This window comes from Sprattus sprattus, assembly GCF_963457725.1.
Source record: "Sprattus sprattus genome assembly, chromosome: 3".
Classification (NCBI taxonomy): domain Eukaryota; kingdom Metazoa; phylum Chordata; class Actinopteri; order Clupeiformes; family Clupeidae; genus Sprattus; species Sprattus sprattus.
The window spans coordinates 23234940-23254939 of record NC_137922.1 but is presented as its reverse complement, the minus strand read 5'-3'; the positions used below and the strand labels follow the sequence as shown (position 1 = coordinate 23254939).

The 20000-nt window shown below is 46.2% G+C and overlaps 1 protein-coding gene across 1 annotated transcript in view; it reads right to left on the bottom strand.

Moving 5' to 3' along the window:
* Positions 1 to 20000, bottom strand: part of lrp1ba (low density lipoprotein receptor-related protein 1Ba) — a gene marked incomplete at both ends in the record, with an annotated part of 268441 nt that overhangs the window by 87268 nt on the left and 161173 nt on the right. The window contains 12 exons of the mRNA XM_080836005.1: positions 1563 to 1746; positions 5785 to 5972; positions 9368 to 9508; positions 10152 to 10274; positions 10999 to 11127; positions 12332 to 12451; positions 16415 to 16537; positions 17387 to 17536; positions 17690 to 17803; positions 18514 to 18633; positions 19062 to 19190; positions 19702 to 19827. Coding sequence (XP_080692131.1) covers positions 1563 to 1746; positions 5785 to 5972; positions 9368 to 9508; positions 10152 to 10274; positions 10999 to 11127; positions 12332 to 12451; positions 16415 to 16537; positions 17387 to 17536; positions 17690 to 17803; positions 18514 to 18633; positions 19062 to 19190; positions 19702 to 19827 — 1647 coding nt within the window. The remainder of the gene's footprint in view (positions 1 to 1562; positions 1747 to 5784; positions 5973 to 9367; positions 9509 to 10151; positions 10275 to 10998; positions 11128 to 12331; positions 12452 to 16414; positions 16538 to 17386; positions 17537 to 17689; positions 17804 to 18513; positions 18634 to 19061; positions 19191 to 19701; positions 19828 to 20000) is intronic.

Below are 20000 nucleotides of genomic sequence, written 5' to 3'. Positions count from 1 at the left end.
ATCTTACGTTTATAACAAACCAACCTGTTTGAAAATCGGTTGAAAATTGAGCAAGTTCTGGTTATTTAAAAAGTCCACTACCAACACAATGTTAAGGGGAGTGAGCTATACTGTCCTCAAAATGGCCGAAATGTGCGGACATTCGACTCCGTCGGCCAGAAACGCAGGCAGGATATCTAGCCTTTATTATAGATATCTATGGTGCCTCCCCTAGGATTGCGAAATCACTCCAAACTGGGTTTTACGCATGCGTGCGCAAGCGTAGAACCTTTTGAGTTGAGCTGAAAACGCATTGAAAAATATTGCAAGGGAGGCACGCACTACCACGGATTCAAGAAGGGTGGCGAGCGAGAGGGCACTTGTTGGGTATATAATCTGACGTTGGATTTTCTTCTTCACTTCTCTACTTGAGTTTGACAGCGAAAATGGAAGATTGCATTGCTAACCTGAAGCTGTTCTCAAAACTGAACTTTCAGTCCAAACAAGACTGGAGGCATGTTGAATTAACTAAGAACGTTTAAGTATTTTAAGTTAACACAGTAGTATTACACATTTGCATTGGAGTATTTCTCGTTTCCCAACGGGACTACATATTCATGCGCAACACGAACCTAAAGAAGCTAAAGGCTGTTGATGCAGGAAAGTTGCCTTGAAGTTGTGAGCAGACTAGGTAGGTGCTAATCCTGAGCTAAACTAGCCACTGACTGCATTCACTCAAGAAGAGGACAACGGATTTCCACTGATCTATACTGATAATTGTGAGTGGATTAATTTTGTTTCACCTCAAACTGGCGGTTATGAGCTCCAACGAAAGTGCACCAACTTTAAATTATACTGGCCAGTAGAACATTTTGGTATTGTGTGCTATGTATGCGGTGTTTAACTGTTTACATGTTAATATGTTGTTTAAATAAATATGGAATTGTTTTTTCGAAGCTGTCCGAGTTGGTTAAATGGTCATTTAAATTAGCATCCCACCACCGTAGTTATATTTTCTCCAGACAAAATGAAATGAGCCATATCATTGGTGGGAGGGCTACATACACTAGCTTGCAACTATTAATATGTTATTAATAACTCATCATAATACAATAAAAAAACAATCGTTTGAAAATAATGGTATTAGACAATAAAACAACGTTTTTTCAGTTCTGATCAGATGACCATTTTAAAACCATAGACATATATACATGTATATATTATATATATAGTTTAAACTAGAGCTCAAAATGACGTAATCACTTCCGGTTTCTGTGCCTCACCAGCTCCGAACCTCACTGCACGTCCCTGATACAGAAACTTATGCTCCACCCATTACTTGCTAAAAAGTTGACCCCTACCTGAGACTTTAACATCACCAGTGTGAGATTGTACTGTTACCTGAGGTGGACCTGCAGCTCTGTGGATCTGCTGCTGGAGCCTGGTAGCCCTCTACACACACACACACACGCAAACACAAACACACACACACACACACACACACACACACACACACACACACACACACAGACACAAACACAAACAAACACACACACACACAAACACACAAACACTGCTGTTACCTGAGGTGGACCTGCAGCTGTGTGTATCGGCTGCTGGTGCCTGGTAGCCCTCCGCACACAGGCACTTGTAGGAGCCATAGGTGTTGACACACTGCTGACTGCAGGGGACACTGGACAGACACTCGTCTATGTCCACACAGCTCTTCCCATCGTTCTTCAGGTAAAACCCGGCCCAACACTTGCACTACACACACACACACACACACACACACACACACACACACACACACACAGAAAAAGATCATTTCCACCTGTTTTCAACACATTAAGCACAAGGATGTACATGCCTATTCCACATGGTTCTCCCAAGAGTCTGTTGTGTTTACAGACTAAATCTATTGTAAAGGTTGCGTTAGTCATATTCGTATGGCACACCTTGATAAGAGAGCCTAACCCTAAATCACCTGGTAGAGCATGTGTTCAGTGATGTGTAGATATCGCAAGGCGATTCAAAGGTCTTTTGAAGCTGTGAAGCTGTTCTGGGCCCAGGTTTCCCTGGTTCGCATCAGCATGCATGCCCACCCGCCTACACTCCAGCTCTGATACCCAGTTGGCCGAAACCTTATCATTTTGTAGACATCACAGACCGTAAATAAATGTGATGTGATGCAACCTGTACTGCCGCTACGGCAACCAAGCTTTAAATCCTGATGTCGGTTCACAACATGGCTACACTTGTTGTGGTTCCGGTCAGAATTGACCGGCCTGACATAAATGCTTTTCGTAAAAATGATGCCTTTGGTCAAAAATTACAGGCGTGATTTATAATGAATATGCTCATCTATTCATATCAACAAGTAACTGACTGCATTAAATGTGACATCTAACAACTTTACCATTTATTTTCACTCATAAAAGTATTACAGTGTTGGACATTAATTTCTTTTTGGCTGGGGACACAACAAATATAACAAATGTTAAATTATTAAAAACAATTAAAACTTTAAGAACATGTCTATAATTTATTTTATCCTGTCAAGCAGGTAGGACGAAGGATGTCATAAATCCTTCGGAGTTTCAGATGAAAGAAAACATTTACTGAAGACTGAAGTTTCCAAACCAGTCATTTTGATCAGAACATAGCATGAGGGTTAAATAAAGAGCATGGTGAGAGAGTGTGAGTGGAGTGTGTGTGAAGCTCAAGTCTACACTTGAGGGGAGCAGGTGAGTGTGTCGTTGTCTGGCAGTCTCTGTGCTGTGCGGCGCGATTCATCTGCTCGTTCGAAGGGTGTGTGTGGAGAGCCAGACAGTTGACACATGAGGTGTGTGTGTGTGTGTGTGTGTGTGTGTGTGTGTGTGTGTGTGTGTGAGAGTGTATGTGTGAGAAAGCGAGAGAGTGTTTGTGAGTGTGTGTGTGTGGAGAGCCACACGGTAACATATGAGGTGTGTGTGTGTGTGTGTGCGTGTTTGTGGAGAGCCATGCAGTGGCACATGAGGCTCCATGGCCGTCCCCCTGCTGTCGCTCACCGCTGGTCTTAATGACAGCACTGTCACCGTGGTGACCGACATTTCCAGCCATGTCAGCCTCTTGTGGCTCCCAGGAGAGTGAGAATGAATGTGTGTGTGTGTGTTAGTGTGTGAGTGTGTGTGTGTGTGTGTGTGTGTGTGTGTGTGTGTGTGTGTATGTCAGGAGGTAACCTGACTGACAGCCGCCCCCACATCTGCTGCCTGAAGGGTCTGAGTCCCAACCTGCCATAACAACCTAGCAGCAGCCTAGCTCTTCTCCTGTGTGTGTGTATTCGTGTGTGTGTATGTTTGTGTGTGTGTGTGTGTGTGTGTGTGTGTGGGGGGGGGGGGGGGGGGTATCTAGACTTGCCTTTACAACCTAGTGATGGACCAAGTCAATCAATACTTGACTGTGTGTGTGTGTGTGTGTGTGTATGTGTGTGTGTTTTTTTTGTGACCCATGTGTTTTGTGTGTGTGTGAATTTGTTTGTGTGTGTGTGTGTGTGTGTGTGTGTGTGTGTGTGTGTGTGTGTGTGTGTGTGTGTGTGTGTGTGTGTGTGTGGGGGCATCTTGACATGCCTTAACAACCTAGTGATAGACCAACTCCATCAATACTTGTCTGTGTGTGTGTTTGTGTGAGAGTGTGTGTGTCTGTCCAGACTTGCCAAACCAATCCCACAGCTGCCTAAGTCCAGCACATTCCTCATGCTATCTCACAACACAGAGAGGTTCAGTAATACACACTAACAGTGCCAGTTGTGTGAAACAACTGACTTTTGGAAATAAACAGACAGAAACCACTTACGTATATTAGATATTTGAGCTTGTGTATATGGGGGGGGGGTGGGGGGGGGGGTGGTATATACTTGTGTGTGTGTGTGTGTGTGTGTGTGTGTGTGTGTGTGTGTGTGTGTGTGTGTGGATTTGGTGTGTCATCAGACTGGCGTGACCTGAATGATTTGTGCTGGAGGACAGGCACCGAGCTAAAATGGATCTCCAACCACCAACCAGTAGAGGTCACCGATGCAGTGGTGGATGACTCATCAATCACAGTGCAAGCCAGGCTGCAACACAATAATATCACCCATCTCCTGTTACCATCAACATCCAGGCAAACCCTTCTTACCATCCAAAGGGGCCACAATATGGAGTACTGGTCCAGCCTTAAACTACAAGGAAAATTAGCCAAACTCACCTGTGCAGATCACTCCACATCACATGCCATTTTCAATAACGCCACCATCAGTGATGAGATACTCATCTTCTGTGTGAAGGCACGCCTACAGGTTCTCCCCACAAAATACAATCTCTCCCTCTGGTTTCCATCTATTCATTCCCCCTTATGCATGCTACATGACCCACCACAACAACTGGAGTCAGTAGCCCACATCATGAACAGTTGCCCTTCCTACAAAGGACTGTATATTGCCAGACATGACAGACTGGTGGACCTCATCGCTGCCCAGATCCCCTGTGCCCCTCAGGAACAACTATACAAACATACCTCTGTCAAGTCCCACTGGTTTAACTCATCCACAAACTGCTTTTCAGGAATTCCCAACACACCAGACATCATTTGCATATCACAAGAGGAAAAAATAGTCAGACTCTTTGAAGTAGCCTGTGCCTTTGACCTGTTCATGGAGGAATCCTATTGTACAAAAAAATTGAAATACCATCCTCTAACATCTGCCATTGAAAGCTGTGGCTATAAATGTGTCCTCATTGTTCTTGTCTTTGGCAGTCTAGGCCATGTGCATAGGCTGGTGGTCAGTGGACTTAACATCAGTGGACTAAGTAAAAGAAGGGCCAGACAGCTAGCTAAGTACTGCTCAATATCATCTGTTATAGGGAGCATGTTCATCTGGAGAAGGAGATGTTTCCTGTACCCTTAATGATGCATTCCCATAACAAGATGTTTTGTTGGTCAAATAGTTGTTGGATAATTCATCATATTTGGTTCCTAAAAAATTGATATTAACTTGTAATGTGGAATCAAATAAAGTACATAAAATGTGTGTAACTGTCTGTGTGTGTGAGACAGGGGGGTACAAGTGCATTTATATTGGTGCGTGTGAGCATGTGCCCATCCTGTGTCTGTGTGTGAGGACAGACGTACTCCATGTGCGTTAACTGCGTGTCACAATGGCCTACGTGTGTTGTCATGACGCTGATGGGCCTGAGAGTTCTATTCCGGGGGCACACTGGCTGATACCATCTCTGCTCTTGTGTCATCAAATATTATCTCAAACCGAAGGAATGTGATTAGCATGTCCAGGGTGTTGTGTGTGTTTGTTTGAGCAGAGCACTGAAGCAGGCCTCATCCCCTCTAATGAACTCTTTAGAGGGATAAGGTACACATGCTAATCCCCAACCAAAGCAAACACACTGCTCCACTAACCCCCAGCCTTTATTTTACCATGAGAGCAATAAGGGCCGTGCCGTGTGAAGGGTCTGCAGGGATCAGCTGGGTGTGGGGGGATTGTGGAGCGTGGATCTTGTGTGTGTGGATGTGTGTGTGTGTATGTGTTAAAGTGCGTGTGTTTTGAGTGTGAGTGCGTGTGTTTTGAGTGTGACTGTGTGTGTGTGTTTTGAGTGTTAGTGTGTGTCTGTATGTATGATTATTGTGTGTGTGTGTGTGTTCTGAGTGTGTGCAATGTGTGTGTGAGTGTGTGCATGTATGTGTATTGTGTGTGTGTGTTCTGAGTGTGAGTGTGTGCGAGTGTGTGCGAGTGTGTGTGTGTGTGTTTGTGTGTGTGTGTGTGCACTTTCAGACCTTATATCCCACAGGCAGGTCCTGGCAGTCCTGTGAGCAGCCGCTGATGCGTCGGTTGAGACACTCGTTGACGTTGCAGTTCCTCTCGTCCGAGCGGTCTCCGCAGTCGTCACGGCGATCACACACACTGGCCAGCGGCACACAGCGCCCGTTGGCACACATGAAGAAGGAGCCGTTGCACAAACTTTCTAAAGCACAGAGCAGAAGGCCACACTGTCAGAGAGTTCATGGAAGGACAGGGAAAACACACACACACATGTGAACACACATGCACTCACACTCACACTCACAAACACGGACAATGCGATGTCATGTTTTTTTATTTTTTTTTAAATATCTGTTTTCACAGGTGGTAGAACAGATTTCCTTTTTTCTTTCTCTCTCTCACTCTTTTTCTCTCTTTCTCTCTCTGTCTGTAGCTCTGTGCTCTCTCTTTCTCTCTCCCTCTCCATCTGTAGCTCTGTAATCTCTCTCTCCCTCTCCGTCTGTAGCTCTGGGCTCTCTCTCCCTCTCCGTTAGTAGCTCTGTGCTCTCTCTCACTCTCTCTGTCTGTAGCTCTGTGCTCTCTTTCTCTCTCCCTCTCCCTCTGGAGCTCTGTAATCTCTGTCTCTCTCTTCCTCCCTCTCCGTCTGTAGCTCTGGGCTCTCTCTCCCTCTCCGTCTGTAGCTCTGTTCTCTCTCTCTCTCTCTCCGTTAGTAGCTCTGTGCTCTCTCTCTCTGCTTCTCCGTCTGTAGCTCTGTGCTCTCTCTCTCTGCTTCTCCGTCTGTAGCTTTGTGCTATCTCTCTCTCTCTCTCGCTCTCCCTCTGTAGCTCTGTTATCTCTCTCTCTCTCTCTTCCTCCCTCTCCGTCTGTAGCTCTGTGCTCTCTCTTCCTCCCTTTCCGTCTGTAGCTCTGTGCTCTCTCTCTCTCCCTCTCCGTCTGTAGCTCTGTGCTCTCCCTCTCTCTCTCTCCGTTAGTAGCTCTGTGCTCTCTCTCTCTCTATCCCTCTCCATCTCTTACTGTATCTCTGTGCTCTCTCTCTCCGTGAGTAGCTCTGTGCTCTCTCTCTCTCTATCCCTCTCCATCTCTTACTGTATCTCTGTGCTCTCTCTCTCTGTGAGTAGCTCTGTGCTCTCTCTCTCTACCACTCCGTTAGTAGCTCTGTGCTCTCTCTCTCTCTCTCTCTATCCCTCTCCGTCTCTTACTGTATCTCTGTGCTCTCTCTCTCCGTGAGTAGCTCTGTGCTCTCTCTCTCTACCTCTCCGTTAATAGCTCTGTGCTCTCTCTCTCTCTCTCTCTCTATTCCTCTCCATCTCTGTCTGTAGCTCTGTGCTCTCTCTCCCTCTCCATCTGTAGCTCTGTGCTCTCTCTCTCTCTCTCCGTGAGTAGCTCTGTGCTCTTTCTCTCTCCATCTCTGTCTGTAGCTCTGTGCTCTCCCTCTCTCTCTTTCCCTCTCCCCCTTTTTGATGGATTGTCCTGCAGTTGCCGGGGGGTGGCTTTTGGATATCGCCATGGGGACCATTCACAAACCAATTACAAACCATCAATGCCCAAGTCTGATCTATCTGGCAAACACATATCACCTTCCCTTTAATGGAAGAGCATTATGCCTACTGCAGTCTGTATAAGTGAGGAGGAAGGAGCAGACCTGTGTAATTGGTTATGGGTTAGTGCAGCTGATCTATAGCTGGGATCCTCAGAGGGGGAAGGAGAGAAGGATGCAGGGAACAGGTTTGAAAAAAAAGAATAAAATGTTGTTTTAAAAGGTTAAATCTCTTAAAAGACGCGCGTCTGGGAGTCGGTAGTCTGTTTTTTTGTCTGTCTTGACCTAAATGATTAGTCAGCAATAAACGAATGTCGCCCATTCTGTAAAAGCACAATATGACATTTCTGTATCTATTCATCTATGTGTGAATACATCTGTTCACATATTGTTGTCTAGTCCGACTAAGGCAGAAAAAGAAACACCACACCAGAACACTTTACACAAAGGAAAAGATCCTTAGAATAGATGAATAGATATAAAAATTACATATTGTGCTTTTACAGTAGGGCGACATTCGTTTACTGTTGACTAAGCATTTAAGTCAAGACAGACAAGAAACAGATTCTGCTGGGGTTCTGGAAGCATTGACTACACCAAATAACCTACAATTTGATCCCAGAATAATTCTAAGTGAAAAAGCCATGAAAAGGATACAAATCTGACGTCAGGAATGTTACCAGTCCATTACCATGAATACCATTTTACCTAAGATGAACCTAATATGCTGGTTCAGCCAGTGCTTCTTAAAAATGTATCATTTCAGCAAAGATGTAAGATGTAAGATGTAATATGCCATTAGACAAATGTAGGTTATTGAATTAAAAATGTATGTTTAAATATGGATCACATATGTTTGGACATGTCACATTCTAGGCCTGAACAAATTCTCCGGAATGAACGTGTGCCAGCGAATGTTATTGATTTGAAAAACAGGAGAAGCACGTTGGAAAAACGCTCCTGGTGAACACGGTCCAGAGCCGCATCTTCTTACATTGGGGATTGCACAGCAATGCTATTGAACAGCTCTCACCAAACCTTTCAATAATGAACTTGGGCATGCATGGCTCGGCCCCCCTCGTGCCATTCAGTTCCTTAGATGATGCATTTACCCCTGAAGCAGGTCCTCTCTGTGCCACAGTGAGCATGTGCTGCTGTTTCCTGTCGCTTTCTAACGTGGGCGGTCTGTCTTATAACTCCCTCTCCCTCTCCCTCTCTCTCTTTCTGTCTTTTTCGGTCTTTCTTTTTTTTCTTCTCTTCATTACCCATCCCCGCTATGTTTTACTCTGTCTCTCAACCTGGCCAAGAATGTTCCAGATAACAGATAGCGTCTGTTTAACTGCGTCTGTTTAGCGCTAAGCATCCCAAAGAGTTTGTGTGTGTGTGTGTATGTGTGTGTGTATGTCTGTGTCTGTGTCTGTGTCTGTGTCTGTCTATCTGTTTGGCAGTGTTCCTGTAGATTAACTGCTAACTTTTAATATGCATACGATAACGTTTAATCCATCTGCTGTATGAATGAGATATCCGTGTGTGTGTGTGTGTGTGTGTGTGTGTGTGTGTGTGTGTGTGTGTGAGAGAGAGAGAGAGTTAGTGAGGAAAATTCAGGGCAGTGTAATGGCTGTAATGACACAGACACACACACACACAGGCACACACACAGAGGCTCACACACACACACACACACACACACACAGACCCTGACAGGGGCAGAGTTAGACAGGCGCACTGGTACAGGTGTCTCTCCCTGAGCCCATCTGGCAGGCAGAGCAGGGACACATCAATCAGCTGAGGGTGTACAGGGTCACAGGGAAGGAGGGGGGACGGGGCTCTGTGCAGTCCACAGGAACGACACTCTACACACACACCACACACACACACACACACGAACACACACACACACAAACACACACACACACACACACACACACACACACACACACACACACACACACACACACACACACACACACACACACCCACCCACACACACACACACGCACACGCACAGGAGTGTGAAATGGAGCTGAGTGTGTGAGAGAGGGCTGGGGCTCTGGGCTTGCCTGCGGCGGAGCACTTGGGGTTGTATGGCAGCTCGTCGGAGTGGTCGGGGCAGTCAGAGGCGCCGTCACACTCCCACTGGGTGCTGAACAAACATCGGCCGTCAGCACAGCGGAACTCGCCCAGGCCACAGGAGCGATACTCTACACACACACACACACAGATGCACACACACACACGGGAAGGTGGAACAGAAGACAAGACGAGGGTAGAAGGACAGAAGGAGAGGAAGAGGGGAGAGAAGGAGAGAGGAGAGGAGAAGAGGGGGAAGGAGAGGGGAGAGAAGGAAAGAGAGGGGGGGGGTAGAGGAGAGGCAGAATGAGGACAGAGGAGACATTCGAGGGGAAGAAAACGAACCAGAAGAGAGAAAAAATCACATGAGTAAACTTGGACACAAGGCACATTTACTAGACTTCTCACTTTACACAGACCCTTTCCTTCATTGTCATTCTTCACAAACCATCAGAGTAATCTAGGACTGCGCTTTAATTACTGCAGCGTCTGTGTGTGGGCAACAGCACAGTGTGTCACGCGTAAAAGCCCGCTGGCAAGCTGGCATACTGGCATACTGTACAGGAGGATGACAGCTTGATGTAGAGCCAGCAGATTACAGTCCCATCACCTTAGCGCTCGGAGGAACGGATGCATTCATCTGAGCTGTCAAGCGTGAGGGATGAGGGAAGCAATCGCCTTAAACTGTGGGAATGTGTGTCAGTGCCGTTATCGTACGCGGAGCTGTTATCAGCGCCTGTTACGGGCCACCTGCGACAGGAGGGGAGGACTTGCCACATTGTGGGTGTTCGTCGGAGCCGTCGCCGCAGTCGTCGTCATGGTCGCAGACGTACTGTCTGGGGATGCACTTCTGATTGTGACAGCGGAATGTCCCTTCTCCGCAAGTCGTGTTCGGAGCTGAATGAGGAGAGAGAGAGAGATAGAAAGAGAGAGAGAGATGCAGAGAAGGTGAGAGAGAGAGATAGAGAGAGAGAGAGAGAGAGAGAGAAAGAGAGAGAAAGAGAAGGTGAGGGAGAGAGAGAGAGGGAGAAAGAGAGAGAAAGAAAGAGAAGGTGAGAGAGAGAGTGAGAGGGAGGGAGAGAGAGAGAGAGAGATGCAGACAAGGTGAGAGAGAGAAAGAGAGCGAGAGAGAGATGCAGAGTGGGTGAGACAGATAAAGTATTCATTAGGTCAAAAAAAAGCATGTCAATGTGTGACCCTGACTGATATCAAGATCAAGGGCACAAGTGTACAGTATTACACAGACTGGCCTATCACACCACACTCAGGTAGCCATTGAATGTCCGTGAGTTGTGAAGCTCAGGGACAGACAGGCCAGGGCTCAGGAGAATACAGGAGCCAGGAGGAGACAGGAAGACAAGTGTTACAGCTCTTCTGCGGAGACAACTACAGCTAGTAGCAACACTGACGGAACTGACATCCTTGTACCAATGTACTGGTGATGATCTGGCCCTGGTAATGATCTGGCCCTGGTACCAATACGGCCCTGATGATCTGTCTAAGATCTGCTTTTGCTGCTCTCTAGTCTAGGGCACATTTGGCCCTGATCTAGTTCTGCTCCTGCAGATCAGTTTGAGAAATGGAGCTCTCTGCAGACAGACCCCCGGCGGAGCTCCCTTACCACAGCCAGCTGCAGCCAGCTCATCACTGCCGTCGGGACAATCCCTCTCCCCGTCACAGAGCCAGCGCCTGGGCACGCACGCATAGGAGCCAGGGCAGCTGAACAGACCAGCTCCACACGTCACCGATCCTGGGGGGTGGCAATGATGGAGATAAGGACAGAGAGAAGGATGAAGAGAAGAGGGTGGGGTGGGGAGAGGGGGGTGGATAGAGGGAAAGAGAGAAAAGGGCAGAGAGGGGGATGGAGAGAGGGATAGAGAGAAGAGGTTAGAGAGAAGGACAGAGAGAAGGATGAAGAGAAGAGGGTGGGGAGAGTGGGATGGAGAGAGGGAAAGAGAGAAAAGGGCAGAGAGAGGGTATGGAGAGAGGGGTAAAGACAAGAGGGTGAAGAGAGGGTGATGGAGAGAGGGATAGAGAGAAGAGGGTAGCGAGAAGGACAGAGAGAAGGATGAAGAGAAGAGGGTATAGAGAATGGGGTGGAGAGAGGGATAGAGAGAAGAGGATGGAGAGAGGGGTATGGAGAGAAGGACAGAGACAGTGAGGTGGAGAGAGGGGGATGAGAGAAGGACAGAGAGTGAGATGGAGAGAGGGGGATGGAGAGAGGGATAGAGAGAAGAGGATGGAGAGAGGGGTATGGAGAGTAGGACAGAGACAGTGAGGTGGAGAGAGGGGGATGGAGAGAGGGATAGAGAGAAGAGGATGGAGAGAGGGGTATGGAGAGAAGGACAGAGACAGTGAAGTGGAGAGAGGTGGATGGAGAGAGGGATAGAGAAAAGAGGATGGAGAGAGGGGGATGGAGAGAATAAAAGAAGAGAAGAAGTGGGTGATGTGTGTAGGTCAGCAGAACAACTCAAAGGGCCTCTATTGACTTCCTGTGGGAGACCCAACGTAATCATGCACTCCAGTTTGACCTTTACTGCAGGGAAGGAAATCAATGACTCAAATGTTTGTCTGTGTTTGTTCAGGGCACAGAGCTGACCCCAGGAGCCCTCAGGGAATACATAGATAAATAAATCAAAACATATGAATTAAATACATATATATATTTAAATAATTTACAGACATACATGCTTATTATTGCTGAGCCATCAACATCTCTTGACATCGACAGTCGCTCGCTCAAATGTTTTTGTGTTGACAGTTTAGGCCAGTCAGGTGTAAATAATCCTCTCCACTGCATGCAAATTCACACTGATTTACCACAAATCCCTCTCACACACACACACACACACACACAGACACACACAGACACACACGCACACGCACACGCACACACACACACACACACACACACACACACACACACACACACACTCACTCTCACACTAATTTACCACAAATCCCTTCGCTCTCGTCCAAGCCGTCTCCGCAGTCGTCCTCGCCGTCACAAAGCCACTGCTTGGCAATGCACTTGTGTTTGGAGCAGGCGAACTGGTTCCACAGGCACGAGGAGTCTGTGGGAGAGATGAAGAGAGAGAGAGAGAGGGAGAGAGAGGGATAGAGAAGGGGAGAGAGAGAGAGAGAAGGAGAGAGAGAGAAGGGGAGAGAGGGAGAAAGAGAGACAGAGGGGAACAGAGAGAAGGAGGGAGGTTTAACATGACAATAAGCCTCTGATAGAGCAAGAGAAAAGAGATTCATGCTGCACTGAAACATTATGAAACACTCCCTCGATAGTTTATGGCAGAGGCATTATCCACTGCAGAGCTGCCAAGGGAGAGAATAAAAGTTATTTTAATGGTCAGCGAGCGCAGAGACTGAGAACTCAACCCAGGGTTCTGCATTCAGCACACAAAGCAGCCAACATCATGACAACCCCCACAGCAAAGTGCCATGGAAGTGGATTTCTGTGTAGTTCTCCTCTTTAGCTGAGAAGTGTGTGACAGAGACGGATCTGTTTTGGGTCACACTTTTTGGGTAATAATTCTTCTGCATTACAGATAGAGCAGCACAACAAAATACAGCAAATGCCATTTGGAGTCTTAGAGTGCTACGGTAAGCTGTTCCTGCAGGTTGGGTGTCGGGTGATTTGCTTTCGGGTCCGCTTCAGTTGTTTGTGTTTCTGTTTGTGCTCCCTATTGTGTGGTGACAAGGCTCTTTGTGCCTCTTCCCTCTTATGGGGCATCGGCGGCCATTTTCATTCGACGTGGGCCAAGGCCAAGCCAAGAAAGTGGTTCGATACCAAAAAAACGTTCCTCGAACATCGGCCAGGAATCATCCCGGGCGAATAAAACAACAAACCGAGGATGAAGGACATGGTCCGAGCCACATATGAAAAGGAGAAAAGTGGCGGGGGAAATAAAAATGAAACAAACTATGAAAAAAACTATAAAATCAAAACAACAAAAGCCGAGCAACTGGCCACCTCAAGGTCACACGAACAAACAACAGAAACACACACATACCTCCGCTAGCCATTTTGTGTGCAACACACACACACTTGATCAACCTTATTATTAAAAGACATCAAGCAGGCTTTTTTCCTTTGCGTGCAGAATTCTTAGGTGAAAGGACAAACACTGATTTTGTGCAATAGAAACATCAAAACAAAAGCACACAGACACAGACACACACCAACACACAGCGATATTCACTGAGCCCCTGAACCCCCTATTGTGCCACGTCCCCTCGCTCAGGCAGCTGCCAACACCCCACACACACACGCGTCCTCTGTGAAGCCGTACGGACGTCGACTTTGAAGAGGAGAGGCAATTGAGGCAATTCCCTCTCGGGGTATGACCAGAGCGAAAACAAATGATCGGACACAGCAGGAGGATACGGACTGCAAATATGGCGCCATCAGCACTACGACTTCCATCAGCCCTTTCATGAGCGCCTCCACCCACAGGTCACTCTCTGCTCTCTGTTCTCTGTTCTGGGGAAATTTCTAGAAAGCTCTGGATGAAGACAGAGTGGGCAGGAGATACCAGGAGCGGAATAAAACCACGGTGAGCTCACAGCTGCCCCATTACAAGCGTTTGACAGCGCTGACTCAGAAGGCCTCGTTAACAGAAACAGGGGTATAACAGAAAAGCCAGTGGTCTCCTGTTGTTGAACTTAAAAGCCTTTATATTAAACAGGCTTCATGCCAGTGCTACTAGAGTCTTCAATAGTGCAATTCCACACTTTTTTTTCTTCTTCAGAACTCCACACCCTGAACGTTGTTAAAACTAACATCCCACTGAGCACTATACAGTATAACTAACATCCCACAGAGCAATATACAGTATAACTAACATCCCACTGAGCACTATACAGTATAACTAACCTCACACTGAGCACTATACAGTATAACTAACCTCACACTGAGCACTATACAGTATAACTAACCTCACACTGATCAGTAGATTAGATTCAACTGTATTGTCTTTGCACAGAGTACAAGTACAAAGGCAACGAAATGCAGTTAGCATCTAACCAGAAGTGCAACAGCAGAAGAGTGCAGAGTATGTGCATGTATAGTAGTAATATAAAAATAGATAAATAGGATATGTACAGTATGATATAAGATATGAGTTGTATTAACAGTAAGAACAGTAGAAGTATGTGCAAATGTATAGAGGTAATATAAAAATAGATAAATAGAAAATATACAGCATACAGTATAACTCACCTCACACTGAGCACTATACAGTATAACTCACCTCACACTGAGCACTATACAGTATAACTCACCTCACACTGAGCACTATACAGAATAACTCACGTCACACAGAGCACTATACAGTATAATGTGTTGAGTAACAAAACACAATGCAGCACAGTTTTTTGTAATGTCATAAAAAATAAATAAACAGCATTAGCAGTGAAGTAAGAATTAGGGTAAGAGTTGAGGTTGAGACTGTGCAGGTAGTATGCGTTATACACTCATAATTACTGGGCTACATTATGCTAAATGGTCCAGTTACATGTAATGAGGTCTATGCAATGCAAAGCCACATTTTCCTATATTCAATTCAATTGTATTTATATAGCTCCAAAACAATTACATTGTCTTAAGGTGCTTTACAGAGCCCAGGGCCCTAACCCCCTTGGAGCAGACACATATGATGGGGGCCCATCTGCTTGAACCTGGCAGAGAGAAAAGGGGGGAGGGGGGGATGTTCTTCTATATCCAGTTGGAACTTACAGTAATAGCACCTGGATTTGACCCTCTCTCTTCTCCTGGAGGCCAGATGATGTGGGATGCTCCTATATGTTTTACATTTACTGTATGCTCAATGCTAAATGCATTTGGGCTGTGAAATGCAGTCGGGCAGGATCCAAGGATACACGACACCTGTCACTTTATCGTTATGGAAGACTTATTTATTGACTGCAGGGCTGCACAAGTTTTACAGAATCAATGTATAAACCTCAGTTAATATTCAGGAAATTATGGCATTGCTTCGCATTTGGGATAGTAAGTACATTTTCTTTTGACATGTTTACTGTTTCCTTCCCTCCTGCTCGCGACATCCATTTTCAAGGCCTCCTGAAACTCTATTCTACCTTCCCTCTGCTCATCAGGTATAGCCCTAAAATCGCACTCTTAATTATTAAGCACAAACCGTGTTAATCAACAAGGCCAATCACCATCTTCAATCACTGAGTGACATTCTATTGCATGTAGCCGTCTCCAAAAGCAGACAGATGGACTTTGCAGATTTCCATTCCTCGTGCATTTTTAATGAACATCTCCTATTTTGCATACTTCAGAATGTTTCCTTTAAAATAAAAGCAAACAGAGAGGCAAGAATTTGTGGGCCTGAATGAAATAAGCCCGTGGCCATTTTTAATGAGGACTGGAGGACACGGCTGCTTGCCATTTCCAATACTGAGTGCAGAGAGTGGACAGTGCCCTGGTGTCGTTATTAATATTAGATGATTAACAAAGCCAGAGTTATAGCGAAATGGATTTTCAAGTGTCACATTCTGTGATTAACAAGGCTCTGTTCGCGAAATCAGACTTGAATTATTCATGTGAGCGAGCGACAGCCTCAACCGGCGTAGCGGCCCTCTGCGGCGGTTCTATCATCTATTCATTTGGAGGCACAATAACCCATGCTTTACCATGACAACCACATCACAGGTCAGCATATTCCATAATTATTCTGTCGTTTTTGGCTCCTCGCCCGCGTCTTATTGCGAAATGAACGGGTTTAAAAAGTTTCAGTTCACACTCCATCTTGCAAAGACATGACATCTCTAGCTGACAGAAGAAGAAAAAAAAGGGTTTAATGTGAAGTAGGGAGAAAAACGAAACGGTTTTTAAACTTGGACTTTTTCAGAGGCGTTCCTCTTCTTCCAGTATCAGCTGGACTTATGGAGATCAGACGGATCATTCTGTCAGCTTGTGTGTTCTACCCTGGGTTCTAGGCAATGGGGACCCTAGAAGTGGAGTGGGCCTGGTTTGGTCGAGTCGGGGCTTCGGGACTTACCGCACTGAAACTCATCGGCTCCGTCCTCACAGTCTTTCTGTCCATCGCACAGCCACACGCTGGAGATGCAGTTTCCGCTGGGACATGCAAAGTGTCCATCCTCACATGTGTGTCCAACAGACGCTGCGGGATCAGACAGGGAAAGAACAGGAGGTTGACTGAAGGGATCAATCACTGGATTATTAATTAGCTCTGATCAATGGGAATCTGTCAAAGACGCTCCGCAGTGACAAATCTCTGGCCAAGTTGGAAGCAGAGATTGATTAGGCAAAGTGCTGAATTACTTCTTTCAAAAGTGTTAGTGTAGACGTGAGCGCAGAAGAGAAGAGAAAGTGGAATGCACTAACAAATCACATGATCAAAGCGCATCTATAGGGATCTACACCAACAGCACCAGGATTGATCACACAATTAAAAAAATAAAAGCTTAAGCTGTTAGGACCAAATGACCACACAAGCTTTGAGGTAAGATAAATATACTGTGGCATGTGATGAACCAAAACCAACTTTCCAAACCAACTAAGGAAAACCTTCTGATTGTTGTGACATGTATGATAATAACTTTCTCTTCTATTTAGGCCTCCTGGAAACTGGGATAAAAATCCACCCGAACGCAACAGCTGATCACAGAGCTGAATGTGCAGCTGGGTCCAAAAGTATTTGCATGATAGTAGTGTGATTCCTGTACTAAGTGAGGACTCCCACACTAGACCCAACAATCTGGATGAATTTGAACCCTGAGATCTTCTAAGACCTCGGCCGTCGATGCATGGCTTGCTAAAAACAGCACAGATTATCGGCTCGTAATTCAAACTTCATCCCTGGGCTGTTCTTCCACTCTCAATGCAACATCATTGTGCTTGGAAAACAAAAACAAATGCCATAAATATGCCACACAAAAAAAACCTGAAACAAAAGAAAAACAAAGCAGAAAATAGAAGTGGCAAAGGGTGTGAAGATGAGAGGAGTCACCCTGGCATTGTGTTTCATCGGCGTAATCCCCACAATCGTTGGCTCCGTCGCAGACCCAGGACGGGTGGATGCACAAGGAGGTGGAGTTGCAGCTGAGGAACGGCGTCTCCTTGGCGCCCAGCTGGTAGTAATCTGCGCAGCTCATGTTATCTGTGAACACAGCGGCGCCCAAGACATTACGGATCACACTGGAGAGCGGGGGGGTGGGGGGCTTGGGGAGGGGATACAATACGACACGCTGAGGGGTGGCCAGATAGCGCCGCCACTGACGCACCGTAGCGAACCGCAGGGGTTTTATCTTACCACAGCTCTTTTCATCGGAGGCGTCGGCGCAGTCGATAATCTGATTGCACCAGGCCGAGCGTGGGACACACGTGCCATCCTGACAGCGGGATTCCGAGGAGGCGCATGTTGAGTCTGCAAGGGAGAAGACGGGCGGGAGCCAGAAAAACAACAAGGCACTTTATTCTTTTCTTCCCGAGCCCAGAAAAAGAAAGAAACAGAGAAACAGACTGAATCAACAATGCGTACAAAAAAAGCTGATTGCTACGGAGGGACAGATGGTAGTGTTGTTAATTGCTGTTTCCCTTCGCTTCCTGGGACTGGAGCCATGTGACTCTGTAGTCAGAAGCTTTTGTAGTTGTACCCCCCTCCCCTGACACACAGTCACAAACACACACACACACACACACACACACACACACACACACACACACACACACACACACACAATAACTGATTGTGGATCAGATGAGGCCCTGATCAGTGTAACATCTGTTCCAAAATTAGCTGTTATGTACTGGCTAGCTACAGATGTTGTATTTTAATCCACAGCTAGTGTTACATTTAGCCAGTCGATTCCTTATTCAATTTCAAATTAGATTTTCTAAAATATAAGTTCACCAAACACTCTCCTTTAAGGTTAACCCTCCAGTATCAATCATCAATCTTCGAGATGTAAACATGTAAATGCATCCCATAGATATAGTCAGGGTGTCTGGACACTCGACACACATCCTTCCTCTGACTGTTGCATTACCCTTAAGCCCAGCATGTCTGACGCGTGACTGAATAAATCCTCTGTACTGACAAAGGGAAATCCTAATCCAGGCCCTCGGCACACTCACTGTTACAGAAGACCTCGTCCGAGTTATCTCCACAGTGGTCAACTCCATCACAGAAGTGGCTGTTGGCCACGCAGCGCTGGTTGTAGCAGGCCTTGAAACCCTGCCTGCACCTTCTGTTTTCTGCGGATGAGAAAGGGAGAAAGAAAGGGATGGGGGGGGGGGAGATCTAAAGATACAGATCCATTGTGCTGGGTCAGCTGAGGCATGGAGCTCCATTAGTATGATCCCTGCAACTCAGAATGAACACATTTATTTCACCTCCGTTTATTGATCTGCGGGCTGAGGACGTCAGGGCTAATGTTATTAGATGTACACTTAGGGGTCAACAGCGAGATGATCAGATGAGCAGTGTGTATATATGTGTGTGTGTGTGTGTGTGTGTGTGTATGTGTGTGTATGTGTGTGTTTGTGTGTATCAGTGTGTGTGTGTGTGTTGTGTGTGTGTGTGTGTGTGTGTGTGTGTGTGTGTGTGTGTGTGTGTGTGTGTGTGTGTGTGTGTGTGTGTGTGTGTGTGTGTGTGCTTGTGTGTGTGAAAACTATTCTCTTACCACAGTATTGCATTTTCTCATCTGACTTGTCTTTGCAGTGTGCAATCCCATCACACGTCAGCTGGTAGTCAATACACTCTCCATTTCCGCACTCAAACTCACTGTGGATGTTGCAAGATGAGTTTCTGGCTGCATGGATGTAAAAGAAAAAAAAAACAGAAAAAAAGAAGATGAAAAAGAAAAAGAAAAAAAATGAGAAAAATTTGATTCAAAAGCAATATTCCGTAACTTTCCGCTCCGCTTTGGGCCTCTGAGTCTGTATCAGCTGATCATATCCTCTAACCCAGCCTCTCTCTCCTCATGCATCCTCATGACAAACACTACAGCTCAATTTACTGCAGATGCAACCCTGACAGATTCATTTGCCATAAGCAGGCTTCTCACCTGCTGAAATACAGCACTGAAAAAAACAGGATAGAAGAGAATTGAGCAGTCAGAGTCTTGCTTGGGTAAAAAGGCATAATTCAAAAATAGCCCCTGTCTCTTCACTAAACAAACCAGGGGCTATTGCAGGGTCATTACCTGCTGTAGTCTTTCCTAGATGAAGTGCAGTGAGGCGAATGCTACCACTAGCACAACCTTAAAGGAATTGAAAGCCTAGCGTGATGTTGAGAGGTAACAGATCCGACACAGGACTTACATACACATCGGTTATCATCCAGCAGCACCCGTTCACCTCTACAGCTGCAGTTCACCGTGCCGTGCGGGGTCAAAAGGCAGAGGTCGTGACACCCTCCATTCATGACCCTACAGGGGGACAACTCACCTAAACACAGGGATGGGGGGGGGGGGGGGCAAAGCATAAACATATAACAGAACATGGGTTAGTAACAAGGGTCAGTAATTAGTTGACCTGGTAGACCCAAGGGTCAGTAATTAGTAATAAGTGCTCCTGAGGTTCTTATACTCAACAAAGAAGGGCATCGCATAAAGCTATTT